Genomic DNA, 15,056 nt, shown 5'->3' on the forward strand with positions numbered 1-15,056 from the left:
GGAGGAGGAGGATGGACCAGGAGGACGGAGAACAAGGACGGACAAGGAGGAGGAGGATGGACCAGGAGGACGGATGAGGACAGATGAGGATCGATGGGGACGAGGTTGGATGAGGTTGGCTTGGTCTGCTGCTTCTCACAGTGACGGACTGGAGAGCACTGGGAAATCTGGCTAGACAGGTTGACTGTCAGATGCCAGATGGCCATGGGGACGGCGTGGGGTCGTCATGGCAACACACAGTGACATCAGAGAGGCATTGGGAGCCTGGGTGATGTCACCTGTTCTGTGGTGTCACCGCTGCTCTGGAGCTGGGGATGTCCAGCGGGGCTGTAGGGATATTGGCCCCTGAGGAGAAGCGGGAGAGAGTGGAGATCACAGCTCCACCTTACCGAATTTTCTGGAAGGTTTTCCACAGCTGTGTAGATGTGACTTGAATGAGAGCCTTGCTTCCTCCTGTTCCTTCACACCATCATGAAACAGATTTTTTGTTTAGGTTTGGTTTTCTCCTCTTTTGTCCTTTCCGTAGAACTAAAACACTCGAATCAGTCTGGGGCCGTGGCTGATGCAGCTGGGAGGAGCTTGTTTTGAGTACAGAGAAAGCTGGATTCCTCAGGTGTCTTTCTCCTTACTATCTTACCTGTTTTTTTTTTTTAATGATTTGTGACCCTGACACCAGAAGATATGAGCAAGAAAGCCAGTGACTGTGGAATAAAAAGAAAAAAAGATCTGTAAGCTCTGTAAGTTTATGAGCGTCTTCTTTTAGTCCTTACTCCATGTATTACCTCTATGTTTGTTTGACTCACATAAAGCACTTTACTCTCTAACCCCTGTTCTTCCTTTTAGCAGTAGCAGGATTCATGTCAGTGTCTCCCTGGGGTATTTTCTAGTTTTGCTTTCTTTCCTTGCCTCTATCAATTGCTTTTAATGAGTATATTTGCTGTGAAGATTTTTCTCTTTTTAAGAAAACTCTCTGCAAATTCCACATCAATCTGTCATATGCATAACACTGTCACAGGTGTAATGATGTCACCATAGGGTTTATTTACATAGAGAAAATTATTTTAATGGTCTATACTGTTAGAGTGATGTTAACATGTCAATAAATGTTCCCATATAGCCACTATTTTCATAGAAGCAGACCTTTCCTTTTTCTAGGCCAGTTTACTGAGAAATGGATTAAGTAGAAAATAAATGTTAGAGCTACTTCTGATGGGAAGCTTTAGCAGCAAAGCTGATGTTGGGGACTTCAACAGTGAGTGAGCTCTCTGTGTCTCTCGGTACCTGCCATAGGGCTCAGGTGAGGCTGAAGATCAGCCCCTGACCTTAACAACAGGTCAGAGAGGATGTTTTCCATAACGGTTATCTTAGGAACACATCAAAATTTATCCTGAGGAGGCAGGCAAAAGCATTTGAAGTCTTTGGTCTTTCCATGACAATGAAACAGTTGTGGGGGGATGTATGTTTCTCCGTGTGGGCAACACCGACAAACTGGCATTGAAATACCTTTTCTCTTTGAGTGTTTTGCCATCATGTCTCTGTCCTCCAAGTGCCTCTTGTTTTTTCTTATTCTTATCTCCCGGCTGCATTTGAATGCACTTCAGCCAAGTTTGTTAACTGGAGAGCTGGGGTTGTGGGCAAGCTCATACTGGGCAGCACCACGAAGGAGGGAAAATGCAAGTAGTGAGTGAAAAGACAAGAGGAAACGGCCTCAAGTCACACCAGGGGAGGTTGGGGTTGGATCTTAGGAACAATTTCTTCCTGGAAAGGGTTGTCGGGCATTGGAACAGGCTGCCTGGGACAGTGGTGGAGTCACCGTCCCTGGAGGGGTTGAACAAATGCAGAGATGAAGTTCTTAGGGATGTAGATTAGTTCCAGGGTTGGGTTATGGTTGGACTCTATGATCCTGAGGGTATCTTCCAAACAAAATGATTCTATGATTCTGAGCTAAACAAAAAGCCTGGCCTGCTACCTTGTTCAAAGGCCCGTTATTGAACACGCCAGCAAGCAGACTTGTCATTGTTGAAATCATGCAAGCCATATGTGTCCCTAACAACTCCTGTGTTCTGTCCAGAGCGGTCTGGACTTGCCAAGGGCCAAGAATGTGTGACGGCTGGACAAGCAGCACAGTGAGCCATCGGCAATCCCTTAATTCCTTTGCGGTATTTCACTGGTGTTTCCCTGTTGGCCTCTGTAACCTCAGGAGCCCCCGGCTCACCCCCATAAGATTCCAGGTGTGTACCAGTGAGTCCAACACAGCCCAGGGCAATCGGCTGAGGGTCATCACTAGCAAATGCCCATCTAGCCTTGGCATCTTGTCCCACAGCTTGTCACAGGCTTGTGGGAGACCATACCAGCTTCTTCGCAGTGCCCGCGTCCCTGATGAAACAGCGTTAATTCTTCATTCTTTGCACTTCCTAGCTATCAACAGGAGCCACAAGTGGTGGTTGTATTCAGTTGATCCCTATTTTCTCCCTGTTCAGGAAAACAGTTCCTTAATTCAGTATTCTGTGTATCTGCAGGCCTACACGTTACTGTGTAGGCACCATACATATGGATGGCATGTTTTCTGCAGACTTGTGACTGCTCTTTCTTCTCTCTTTGACTGAGGAAAATCTTGGTGTGTCCTCCCCAGGAACTAGAGAAATGGAAAGAACTGATGGAGAAGGAGGTGCTGATCAAGGAAGGAATGTTGGCTAACTGTACCTTTAAATTTTCTTGGCTGTTGTTGTGGCCAAAAGCCTTAAGGACAAAGGCTGCAAAACGAGAGTTGCTTTGCCAGTTTGGACTATACTCACTGATGGGTAGTGTGAGTGTTGGTGATTAGTGAAGTCATATTGTACCTGACGGATGGAGGGCATCAGAACTCCCCCGTAAAGACTCATTTGGGATGCCTCATTTGGACTGGGGCACAGCCTGCACATGCTTACCCATGTAATTCTCTACTTTGAGCTCTGACCTCTCTCCTCATTTGGCATAGGATGGGTGAGAATGTTCGATGACAGCAGCTGAGGGCCTGTGACACAGGAGCTGGGGCGGTGATGGTGGCGCTTGTAGTGGGGGTAGTGATGCTGGTGCTGGGGCCTCTGTTATCCCAGCACTGGTGCCAACCACCGTCGTTTCTCCCTTGGGTGACCATTCCCTGGAACAATGTCCTGTCCCCATGCTCTCTCCGCGTCCGTTCCCAGCCAGCCACACTCAGTGTGGGCAGGTGCTGTGTTCACCCCCTCCCACCGCAGAAATGACCACAGGCAGAGGTGCTGCAAAGCCAACACCCAAGTGGTTTAATGAAGCAAGAAAATGGGATCTGGGAGGGGCTGGGGCTGGAGAGGGTGGGTGCAGGACTCTGCCTCTGGTCCCGCTCCTGCTGGGCCACTTTCTTCAGGCACTGCTGCTGGAGCAGTGTGATGGGCACCGAGTCCTCCTACTCCTCAGTGCGGTGGGTGCAGCCGTGAGGCCCCGGTGCCCGAGGGATGGCGGGGAGTCGGTGGGAGGTACGGCAGCTGAGGGGCCCGGGCAGCTGCTGCCACAGCCCCTGTGGTGGGTTTGCCGCCATGGGCGCAGCCACAGCCAGCTTGGCTGCTGGGAATTGGATCCCGCGGTGTTCAGTCAGTGTGTCCCCCCGTGGGTGCGTCCTCATCCATGGGTGGGGACGCCCGTTCCAGCAGGTGGTGGGGATGTCGGTGGTGGGGCTGTCAGCAGCAGGATGGGGTAGAGGTGACAGTCCCAGGGCTGTTGGTTCCCGGCTGGGAGATGACGGTGGTTCCTCTAGGTAAGCGCGAGGTGCTGGGCAGGATTGTTGCTTCTTCTCCAGGGTTGGGGCCAGCAGGGTCGCCGGGTGAAGGTGTTAGAATTGGTGCTTGGCAGGCCTGGGGCCAGCGCTGTTGTTGTGGTGGGCAGAGTCTCCCATGTTGGTTGGTCCACCTGGTCATCTTCTCCGCTTTGGTGGGATGTTGTAGTGCAGAGAGGTGTCATGGCCCTCGGGAGCTGTGGCTGGCATGGGGCGCTTGGTATTGATGTCCCTTGCAGCTCCCGGTCCTGACAGCACCCGGCAGGACATGGTGCCCGGTGGTAGGGGCAAGCGGGTGAGCAGCACCCGGAGCTGCCTGCGCCGCGTCTCCTCCATGAGTTGGGCCATGGAGGGCCAGTGAGGCTGGTGGGCAGGCGGTGGGCTGGCCAGAGGGCTGAGCAGAGGCCTCTCCAGAGGGTCCGTCAGGGGGTCCCTCCAGGGACTGGCCAGGTGACAGTCCTCTGAAGGCTCCTTGGAATTCTCTGGAGAGCTCTGCTCAGGTGTCTCCATGGGGCTCATCTGCAGCCAGGGGGCCATGTCTGTTGCCCCAGTGCCCTGCATCTCCTGAGGAGCTAGTGAGGGGGAAGCTGCTGCCACCCCCGAGAAGGGGTCGGTGTCCCCCAGCGTGGCAGCTGCCAGGTGGTCTTCAGGGCAGTCGGCCTCCGGCCCGTACTCCCAGAAGTGAGGGACTTCAGTGGCAGGGATGCTGCTGGCCAGGCTGTCATGGCCATTGGGGAAGGTGGTGTAGCTTTTGAGGAGCATCTCCACTGCCACCTGCTCCTCTGTGCAGCCGCCCTCTGCCCTGTACACCAAGAGGTAGGGGAGCTTGTTGAGGGAGGTGGTCAAATGTGGTATGTGGAGGACATCGGGGATGGTGTCCTCACCATCCCTCAGTCCCTCCCCCCGACTCCATTGGCTCCATGGGCCAGCTGCCCTCTGCAACATACTTGGCCAAGTCAGGGAGCTCATTGAGCACCTCAGTGGTCATGCCTGGGCCATCGGTGGTAAGGCCACTGTCCTCGCTGTCCCCAAGCGGTGCAGGTGCCACCTGGTCCTGGGTGCTCTCAGCCGCGTACTCCCAGAACCCATCGAGCTCCCTGAGGCTGTTGGGGAAATAAAGGCTGTCAGGGACGGTGTCCTTGCTGTCTCCCACCCCCACGGCCACCACTCAGTCCTTTGGGCAGCCACCCTTGGCCACATACTCGGAGAGGTCCAGGAGCTGGCTGAGGAAGGTGGGAGACTTGGGGATCTGGCCAGTGACATCGCCATCTTCCAGCCCCGCCACCGCCACTTGCTCTCTGTGGCTGGTGTCCTCTGCCCTGTACTCAGAGAGATTGGGGAGCTTGTTGAGGCAGGTGGTGGGTTTGTGGTGTCAGGGACATCGGGGATGGTGTCCTCGCTGTCCCTCAACCCCATTGCTCTCACTGCTTTGCGCAGCCGCCTCTGCCACGTACTCAGAGAGGTCGGGGAGCTCACTGAGGAAGGCCGCCAAGCCGGGGCTGTCGGAGACATCGGGCACACTGTTCCCGCAATCCGTGGTGTCAAACGCAGCGGACATGGCAACGGCCACAATGTCCTGTGCCGGCTCCAGACTGGCCTCTGCGCAGGTGGCTGGTTCCTGCTGGGGCTGATCCCCCGGACTCTCCAGGGCTGCCTGGGTGGCCACTGCTGCTGACAAAGCAAACGGAGCCACCCCAAGGCAGGTGATGCAGCTGTCCTCAGCTTGGCCACCCGCCCGCGGGCTCTGCTGCCCCCAGCACTCACCTGTAGGCTTCCCCATGGTTGTGCTGGCAGGTGCAGCCAGGGCAGGCTGGTGGGGGCTGGCAGTGGGAACGCCAAGCTCCCTGGCCACCCTGTCCTTGCCGGAGGCCTGTGCTGGCTTCTGGGCACTGCCAGGCTGGGTGTGGGGCACAGGGGGACCCTGCACCCGCTGAGCCACATGGCCACGGCGTGGTGGGTGGCTGGGGCAGGCAGGGACGGGCAGGTGGCAGGAGCCCGTGGGGTACAGGGGCTGCCCCTGGACCACGGTCCCCGGCCCTAGTGCCACGGGCTGGTGTGGCACCAGTGTCCCCATCATCAGCTGCTGTCCCCAGGTGTTAGATGGGGCAAAAGCAGCAGGGACAGGGAGCACCTGGACCCCTTGGGCCAGCGGGACCTGCTGCACCCCTTGGGGGAGCTGGACTGGCTGCACCTCATGGAAAAGCTGCACCCCCTGGGGCAGGTGCACCAGCTGCACTCCCTCTTGGAACAGCAGGCCTTGGGGGAGCTGAACGTGCCGCATCCCCTGGACCAGCTGCACCCCTTGGGGGAACTCAACTGGCTGCACAGGTTGGGGGAGATGGGCTGGCTGAACCCCCTGGGACATCTGCACCCCCTGCGGGAGCTGCAGCAGCTGCCCCAGGGCCCCCGGCACCTGCTGCCAGAGACCGCCCTGTCCCATCTGGGGTGTGACAGGGTGGAACTGGGCAGGCTGAGAGGATGCCATCAGCCCTGAGACAGAGGCAGGGACCAGCGGTGCCATGGTGGGGCTGGCGAAGCTCATGGCTGGTGCCTGCGATGCCATTGGCTGGAGAAGGATCCTCTCTGTTGGGGGAAGCACAGCAATGTGAGGGGTTTAGTTTTCATACTACAACTTCCCATCTCAGTGATTTCCCATCCTACTGGTGATGGCCTGGCCTGGCCTGGCCAGCGCTAAATGGTGGTTTCCCCTCCTGACGATGGTTTCCCAGTAATGAATTCTCAGCCCCATGATGGTTTCCCAGTTTCCCATCCTGAAGGTCTCCTGTCCCCACAATTTCCCATCCCACCTGTGAGCTGCTTTTTTTTTTTTGTGTGTGGGTGGATTTCCTCACCCAATTAGTTGAAGTGAAAAGGGCAAAGAAGGAAAGGTGTTGCTTTTTCATCACCTATGGCTTTTCTGTCCTGATTTTTTTTTCATCAGGAGGAGTACCTAGTGGCTAATTGGCCCATGTTTGCCTCAGACCCACATGGTCATTTGCCCTGTGCACCCCACATGCTGCTTTTCCTGCAAGTGGTGGGGACAGGGCAAGAATTGGCACCTCTGGGGTTCTGGCTTCTCATAAAGAGCAGCCTGACAGAATTTGTCCTGGTGTCCAAAGTGCTTCCAGCCCGGTGATGAATCTCCCATCACACCCAATGGAGCCCATCATTGGCGCTACACTGTGGCAGGGAAGCTCTGAAACCACCCCAGGTTTCAGGTCCTGATCAGTCACCTGTCTCAGCCACGGCAGTCAAACTGGATGAGGGTGGACAAGGATGGATGATAAGGAGGAGGAGGACAGACAATGATGAGGAGAACGGATGAGGAGGAGGAGGATGGACCAGGAGGACGGAGAACAAGGACGGACAAGGAGGAGGAGGATGGACCAGGAGGACGGATGAGGACAGATGAGGATCGATGGGGACGAGGTTGGATGAGGTTGGCTTGGTCTGCTGCTTCTCACAGTGACGGACTGGAGAGCACTGGGAAATCTGGCTAGACAGGTTGACTGTCAGATGCCAGATGGCCATGGGGACGGCGTGGGGTCGTCATGGCAATGCACAGTGACATCAGAGAGGCATTGGGAGCCTGGGTGATGTCACCTGTTCTGTGGTGTCACCAGTGCTCTGGAGCTGGGGATGTCCAGCGGGGCTGTAGGGATATTGGCCCCTGAGGAGAAGCGGGAGAGAGTGGAGATCACAGCTCCACCTTACCGAATTTTCTGGAAGGTTTTCCACAGCTGTGTAGATGTGACTTGAATGAGAGCCTTGCTTCCTCCTGTTCCTTCACACCATCATGAAACAGATTTTTTGTTTAGGTTTGGTTTTCTCCTCTTTTGTCCTTTCCGTAGAACTAAAACACTCGAATCAGTCTGGGTCCGTGGCTGATGCAGCTGGGAGGAGCTTGTTTTGAGTACAGAGAAAGCTGGATTCCTCAGGTGTCTTTCTCCTTACTATCTTACCTGTTTTTTTTTTTTAATGATTTGTGACCCTGACACCAGAAGATATGAGCAAGAAAGCCAGTGACTGTGGAATAAAAAGAAAAAAAGATCTGTAAGCTCTGTAAGTTTATGAGCGTCTTCTTTTAGTCCTTACTCCATGTATTACCTCTATGTTTGTTTGACTCACATAAAGCACTTTACTCTCTAACCCCTGTTCTTCCTTTTAGCAGTAGCAGGATTCATGTCAGTGTCTCCCTGGGGTATTTTCTAGTTTTGCTTTCTTTCCTTGCCTCTATCAATTGCTTTTAATGAGTATATTTGCTGTGAAGATTTTTCTCTTTTTAAGAAAACTCTCTGCAAATTCCACATCAATCTGTCATATGCATAACACTGTCACAGGTGTAATGATGTCACCATAGGGTTTATTTACATAGAGAAAATTATTTTAATGGTCTATACTGTTAGAGTGATGTTAACATGTCAATAAATGTTCCCATATAGCCACTATTTTCATAGAAGCAGACCTTTCCTTTTTCTAGGCCAGTTTACTGAGAAATGGATTAAGTAGAAAATAAATGTTAGAGCTACTTCTGATGGGAAGCTTTAGCAGCAAAGCTGATGTTGGGGACTTCAACAGTGAGTGAGCTCTCTGTGTCTCTCGGTACCTGCCATAGGGCTCAGGTGAGGCTGAAGATCAGCCCCTGACCTTAACAACAGGTCAGAGAGGATGTTTTCCATAACGGTTATCTTAGGAACACATCAAAATTTATCCTGAGGAGGCAGGCAAAAGCATTTGAAGTCTTTGGTCTTTCCATGACAATGAAACAGTTGTGGGGGGATGTATGTTTCTCCGTGTGGGCAACACCGACAAACTGGCATTGAAATACCTTTTCTCTTTGAGTGTTTTGCCATCATGTCTCTGTCCTCCAAGTGCCTCTTGTTTTTTCTTATTCTTATCTCCCGGCTGCATTTGAATGCACTTCAGCCAAGTTTGTTAACTGGAGAGCTGGGGTTGTGGGCAAGCTCATACTGGGCAGCACCACGAAGGAGGGAAAATGCAAGTAGTGAGTGAAAAGACAAGAGGAAACGGCCTCAAGTCACACCAGGGGAGGTTGGGGTTGGATCTTAGGAACAATTTCTTCCTGGAAAGGGTTGTCGGGCATTGGAACAGGCTGCCTGGGACAGTGGTGGAGTCACCGTCCCTGGAGGGGTTGAACAAATGCAGAGATGAAGTTCTTAGGGATGTAGATTAGTTCCAGGGTTGGGTTATGGTTGGACTCTATGATCCTGAGGGTATCTTCCAAACAAAATGATTCTATGATTCTGAGCTAAACAAAAAGCCTGGCCTGCTACCTTGTTCAAAGGCCCGTTATTGAACACGCCAGCAAGCAGACTTGTCATTGTTGAAATCATGCAAGCCATATGTGTCCCTAACAACTCCTGTGTTCTGTCCAGAGCGGTCTGGACTTGCCAAGGGCCAAGAATGTGTGACGGCTGGACAAGCAGCACAGTGAGCCATCGGCAATCCCTTAATTCCTTTGCGGTATTTCACTGGTGTTTCCCTGTTGGCCTCTGTAACCTCAGGAGCCCCCGGCTCACCCCCATAAGATTCCAGGTGTGTACCAGTGAGTCCAACACAGCCCAGGGCAATCGGCTGAGGGTCATCACTAGCAAATGCCCATCTAGCCTTGGCATCTTGTCCCACAGCTTGTCACAGGCTTGTGGGAGACCATACCAGCTTCTTCGCAGTGCCCGCGTCCCTGATGAAACAGCGTTAATTCTTCATTCTTTGCACTTCCTAGCTATCAACAGGAGCCACAAGTGGTGGTTGTATTCAGTTGATCCCTATTTTCTCCCTGTTCAGGAAAACAGTTCCTTAATTCAGTATTCTGTGTATCTGCAGGCCTACACGTTACTGTGTAGGCACCATACATATGGATGGCATGTTTTCTGCAGACTTGTGACTGCTCTTTCTTCTCTCTTTGACTGAGGAAAATCTTGGTGTGTCCTCCCCAGGAACTAGAGAAATGGAAAGAACTGATGGAGAAGGAGGTGCTGATCAAGGAAGGAATGTTGGCTAACTGTACCTTTAAATTTTCTTGGCTGTTGTTGTGGCCAAAAGCCTTAAGGACAAAGGCTGCAAAACGAGAGTTGCTTTGCCAGTTTGGACTATACTCACTGATGGGTAGTGTGAGTGTTGGTGATTAGTGAAGTCATATTGTACCTGACGGATGGAGGGCATCAGAACTCCCCCGTAAAGACTCATTTGGGATGCCTCATTTGGACTGGGGCACAGCCTGCACATGCTTACCCATGTAATTCTCTACTTTGAGCTCTGACCTCTCTCCTCATTTGGCATAGGATGGGTGAGAATGTTCGATGACAGCAGCTGAGGGCCTGTGACACAGGAGCTGGGGCGGTGATGGTGGCGCTTGTAGTGGGGGTAGTGATGCTGGTGCTGGGGCCTCTGTTATCCCAGCACTGGTGCCAACCACCGTCGTTTCTCCCTTGGGTGACCATTCCCTGGAACAATGTCCTGTCCCCATGCTCTCTCCGCGTCCGTTCCCAGCCAGCCACACTCAGTGTGGGCAGGTGCTGTGTTCACCCCCTCCCACCGCAGAAATGACCACAGGCAGAGGTGCTGCAAAGCCAACACCCAAGTGGTTTAATGAAGCAAGAAAATGGGATCTGGGAGGGGCTGGGGCTGGAGAGGGTGGGTGCAGGACTCTGCCTCTGGTCCCGCTCCTGCTGGGCCACTTTCTTCAGGCACTGCTGCTGGAGCAGTGTGATGGGCACCGAGTCCTCCTACTCCTCAGTGCGGTGGGTGCAGCCGTGAGGCCCCGGTGCCCGAGGGATGGCGGGGAGTCGGTGGGAGGTACGGCAGCTGAGGGGCCCGGGCAGCTGCTGCCACAGCCCCTGTGGTGGGTTTGCCGCCATGGGCGCAGCCACAGCCAGCTTGGCTGCTGGGAATTGGATCCCGCGGTGTTCAGTCAGTGTGTCCCCCCGTGGGTGCGTCCTCATCCATGGGTGGGGACGCCCGTTCCAGCAGGTGGTGGGGATGTCGGTGGTGGGGCTGTCAGCAGCAGGATGGGGTAGAGGTGACAGTCCCAGGGCTGTTGGTTCCCGGCTGGGAGATGACGGTGGTTCCTCTAGGTAAGCGCGAGGTGCTGGGCAGGATTGTTGCTTCTTCTCCAGGGTTGGGGCCAGCAGGGTCGCCGGGTGAAGGTGTTAGAATTGGTGCTTGGCAGGCCTGGGGCCAGCGCTGTTGTTGTGGTGGGCAGAGTCTCCCATGTTGGTTGGTCCACCTGGTCATCTTCTCCGCTTTGGTGGGATGTTGTAGTGCAGAGAGGTGTCATGGCCCTCGGGAGCTGTGGCTGGCATGGGGCGCTTGGTATTGATGTCCCTTGCAGCTCCCGGTCCTGACAGCACCCGGCAGGACATGGTGCCCGGTGGTAGGGGCAAGCGGGTGAGCAGCACCCGGAGCTGCCTGCGCCGCGTCTCCTCCATGAGTTGGGCCATGGAGGGCCAGTGAGGCTGGTGGGCAGGCGGTGGGCTGGCCAGAGGGCTGAGCAGAGGCCTCTCCAGAGGGTCCGTCAGGGGGTCCCTCCAGGGACTGGCCAGGTGACAGTCCTCTGAAGGCTCCTTGGAATTCTCTGGAGAGCTCTGCTCAGGTGTCTCCATGGGGCTCATCTGCAGCCAGGGGGCCATGTCTGTTGCCCCAGTGCCCTGCATCTCCTGAGGAGCTAGTGAGGGGGAAGCTGCTGCCACCCCCGAGAAGGGGTCGGTGTCCCCCAGCGTGGCAGCTGCCAGGTGGTCTTCAGGGCAGTCGGCCTCCGGCCCGTACTCCCAGAAGTGAGGGACTTCAGTGGCAGGGATGCTGCTGGCCAGGCTGTCATGGCCATTGGGGAAGGTGGTGTAGCTTTTGAGGAGCATCTCCACTGCCACCTGCTCCTCTGTGCAGCCGCCCTCTGCCCTGTACACCAAGAGGTAGGGGAGCTTGTTGAGGGAGGTGGTCAAATGTGGTATGTGGAGGACATCGGGGATGGTGTCCTCACCATCCCTCAGTCCCTCCCCCCGACTCCATTGGCTCCATGGGCCAGCTGCCCTCTGCAACATACTTGGCCAAGTCAGGGAGCTCATTGAGCACCTCAGTGGTCATGCCTGGGCCATCGGTGGTAAGGCCACTGTCCTCGCTGTCCCCAAGCGGTGCAGGTGCCACCTGGTCCTGGGTGCTCTCAGCCGCGTACTCCCAGAACCCATCGAGCTCCCTGAGGCTGTTGGGGAAATAAAGGCTGTCAGGGACGGTGTCCTTGCTGTCTCCCACCCCCACGGCCACCACTCAGTCCTTTGGGCAGCCACCCTTGGCCACATACTCGGAGAGGTCCAGGAGCTGGCTGAGGAAGGTGGGAGACTTGGGGATCTGGCCAGTGACATCGCCATCTTCCAGCCCCGCCACCGCCACTTGCTCTCTGTGGCTGGTGTCCTCTGCCCTGTACTCAGAGAGATTGGGGAGCTTGTTGAGGCAGGTGGTGGGTTTGTGGTGTCAGGGACATCGGGGATGGTGTCCTCGCTGTCCCTCAACCCCATTGCTCTCACTGCTTTGCGCAGCCGCCTCTGCCACGTACTCAGAGAGGTCGGGGAGCTCACTGAGGAAGGCCGCCAAGCCGGGGCTGTCGGAGACATCGGGCACACTGTTCCCGCAATCCGTGGTGTCAAACGCAGCGGACATGGCAACGGCCACAATGTCCTGTGCCGGCTCCAGACTGGCCTCTGCGCAGGTGGCTGGTTCCTGCTGGGGCTGATCCCCCGGACTCTCCAGGGCTGCCTGGGTGGCCACTGCTGCTGACAAAGCAAACGGAGCCACCCCAAGGCAGGTGATGCAGCTGTCCTCAGCTTGGCCACCCGCCCGCGGGCTCTGCTGCCCCCAGCACTCACCTGTAGGCTTCCCCATGGTTGTGCTGGCAGGTGCAGCCAGGGCAGGCTGGTGGGGGCTGGCAGTGGGAACGCCAAGCTCCCTGGCCACCCTGTCCTTGCCGGAGGCCTGTGCTGGCTTCTGGGCACTGCCAGGCTGGGTGTGGGGCACAGGGGGACCCTGCACCCGCTGAGCCACATGGCCACGGCGTGGTGGGTGGCTGGGGCAGGCAGGGACGGGCAGGTGGCAGGAGCCCGTGGGGTACAGGGGCTGCCCCTGGACCACGGTCCCCGGCCCTAGTGCCACGGGCTGGTGTGGCACCAGTGTCCCCATCATCAGCTGCTGTCCCCAGGTGTTAGATGGGGCAAAAGCAGCAGGGACAGGGAGCACCTGGACCCCTTGGGCCAGCGGGACCTGCTGCACCCCTTGGGGGAGCTGGACTGGCTGCACCTCATGGAAAAGCTGCACCCCCTGGGGCAGGTGCACCAGCTGCACTCCCTCTTGGAACAGCAGGCCTTGGGGGAGCTGAACGTGCCGCATCCCCTGGACCAGCTGCACCCCTTGGGGGAACTCAACTGGCTGCACAGGTTGGGAGAGATGGGCTGGCTGAACCCCCTGGGACATCTGCACCCCTTGCGGGAGCTGCAGCAGCTGCCCCAGGGCCCCCGGCACCTGCTGCCAGAGACCGCCCTGTCCCATCTGGGGTGTGACAGGGTGGAACTGGGCAGGCTGAGAGGATGCCATCAGCCCTGAGACAGAGGCAGGGACCAGCGGTGCCATGGTGGGGCTGGCGAAGCTCATGGCTGGTGCCTGCGATGCCATTGGCTGGAGAAGGATCCTCTCTGTTGGGGGAAGCACAGCAATGTGAGGGGTTTAGTTTTCATACTACAACTTCCCATCTCAGTGATTTCCCATCCTACTGGTGATGGCCTGGCCTGGCCTGGCCAGCGCTAAATGGTGGTTTCCCCTCCTGACGATGGTTTCCCAGTAATGAATTCTCAGCCCCATGATGGTTTCCCAGTTTCCCATCCTGAAGGTCTCCTGTCCCCACAATTTCCCATCCCACCTGTGAGCTGCTTTTTTTTTTTTGTGTGTGGGTGGATTTCCTCACCCAATTAGTTGAAGTGAAAAGGGCAAAGAAGGAAAGGTGTTGCTTTTTCATCACCTATGGCTTTTCTGTCCTGATTTTTTTTTCATCAGGAGGAGTACCTAGTGGCTAATTGGCCCATGTTTGCCTCAGACCCACATGGTCATTTGCCCTGTGCACCCCACATGCTGCTTTTCCTGCAAGTGGTGGGGACAGGGCAAGAATTGGCACCTCTGGGGTTCTGGCTTCTCATAAAGAGCAGCCTGACAGAATTTGTCCTGGTGTCCAAAGTGCTTCCAGCCCGGTGATGAATCTCCCATCACACCCAATGGAGCCCATCATTGGCGCTACACTGTGGCAGGGAAGCTCTGAAACCACCCCAGGTTTCAGGTCCTGATCAGTCACCTGTCTCAGCCACGGCAGTCAAACTGGATGAGGGTGGACAAGGATGGATGACGAGGAGGAGGAGGACAGACAATGATGAGGAGAACGGATGAGGAGGAGGAGGATGGACCAGGAGGACGGACAACAAGGACAGACGAGGAGGAGGAGGATGGACCAGGAGGACGGATGAGGACAGATGAGGATCGATGGGGACGAGGTTGGATGAGGTTGGCTTGGTCTGCTGCTTCTCACAGTGACGGACTGGAGAGCACTGGGAAACCTGGCTAGACAGGTTGACTGTCAGATGCCAGATGGCCATGGGGACAGCGTGGGGTCGTCATGGCAATGCACAGTGACATCAGAGAGGCATTGGGAGCCTGGGTGATGTCACCTGTTCTGTGGTGTCACCGCTGCTCTGGAGCTGGGGCCGTCCAGCGGGGCTGTAGGGATATTGGCCCCTGAGGAGAAGGGGGAGAGAGTGGAGCTCACAGCTCCACCTTACCGAATTTTCTGGAAGGTTTTCCACAGCTGTGTAGATGTGACTTGAATGAGAGCCTTGCTTCCTCCTGTTCCTTCACACCATCATGAAACAGTTTTTTTGTTTAGGTTCAGTTTTCTCCTTTTTTGTCTTTTCAATAGAACTAATACACTCGAATCAGAACTAAAAATGTCTTTCTACTTTCTTTGTTTGGTAGGACGTAGCAATTCACTTATCCGCAAGTGTATTTTAATGGCTCACAATGTTTTCTTCATTTTTGTAAGAGAGCAATATTCTATTTCATGTCTATGTATATTGACCTCTCATTATTTTTCCAAATGTAGCTGTAAGACTGATTTTGCAGACTACATTTAAAATACCATTTACATTATGTATCATGTGTGTACACACAAAGATATAGCAGTTGCTACTACAAGAGCAGCTGCCCATGGTGCGTTGTCAGTATA

The 15,056-nt window shown here is 55.1% G+C and overlaps 3 protein-coding genes across 7 annotated transcripts in view; 1 reads left to right on the top strand and 2 right to left on the bottom strand.

Annotated features, from left to right (window-relative positions):
• AMPH (amphiphysin) overlaps nucleotides 1–15,056 on the top strand; it is a 145,414-nt gene that overhangs the window by 73,056 nt on the left and 57,302 nt on the right. The window lies entirely within an intron of this gene.
• On the bottom strand, nucleotides 4,734–6,098 carry LOC135578838 (uncharacterized). The gene is made up of 2 exons (XM_065055216.1): nucleotides 4,990–6,098; nucleotides 4,734–4,890 (listed from the first exon to the last, which is right to left on the bottom strand). The coding sequence occupies exon 1, from the start codon at nucleotides 6,066–6,068 to the stop codon at nucleotides 5,160–5,162; it is 909 nt and encodes a 302-aa protein (XP_064911288.1). The 5' UTR covers nucleotides 6,069–6,098; the 3' UTR covers nucleotides 4,734–4,890; nucleotides 4,990–5,159.
• Nucleotides 11,846–13,210, bottom strand: LOC135578839 (uncharacterized). Its single transcript, XM_065055217.1, has 2 exons — nucleotides 12,102–13,210; nucleotides 11,846–12,002 (listed from the first exon to the last, which is right to left on the bottom strand). The coding sequence occupies exon 1, from the start codon at nucleotides 13,178–13,180 to the stop codon at nucleotides 12,272–12,274; it is 909 nt and encodes a 302-aa protein (XP_064911289.1). The 5' UTR covers nucleotides 13,181–13,210; the 3' UTR covers nucleotides 11,846–12,002; nucleotides 12,102–12,271.

Source organism: Columba livia, chromosome 2, assembly GCF_036013475.1.
Source record: "Columba livia isolate bColLiv1 breed racing homer chromosome 2, bColLiv1.pat.W.v2, whole genome shotgun sequence".
NCBI lineage: Eukaryota > Metazoa > Chordata > Aves > Columbiformes > Columbidae > Columba > Columba livia.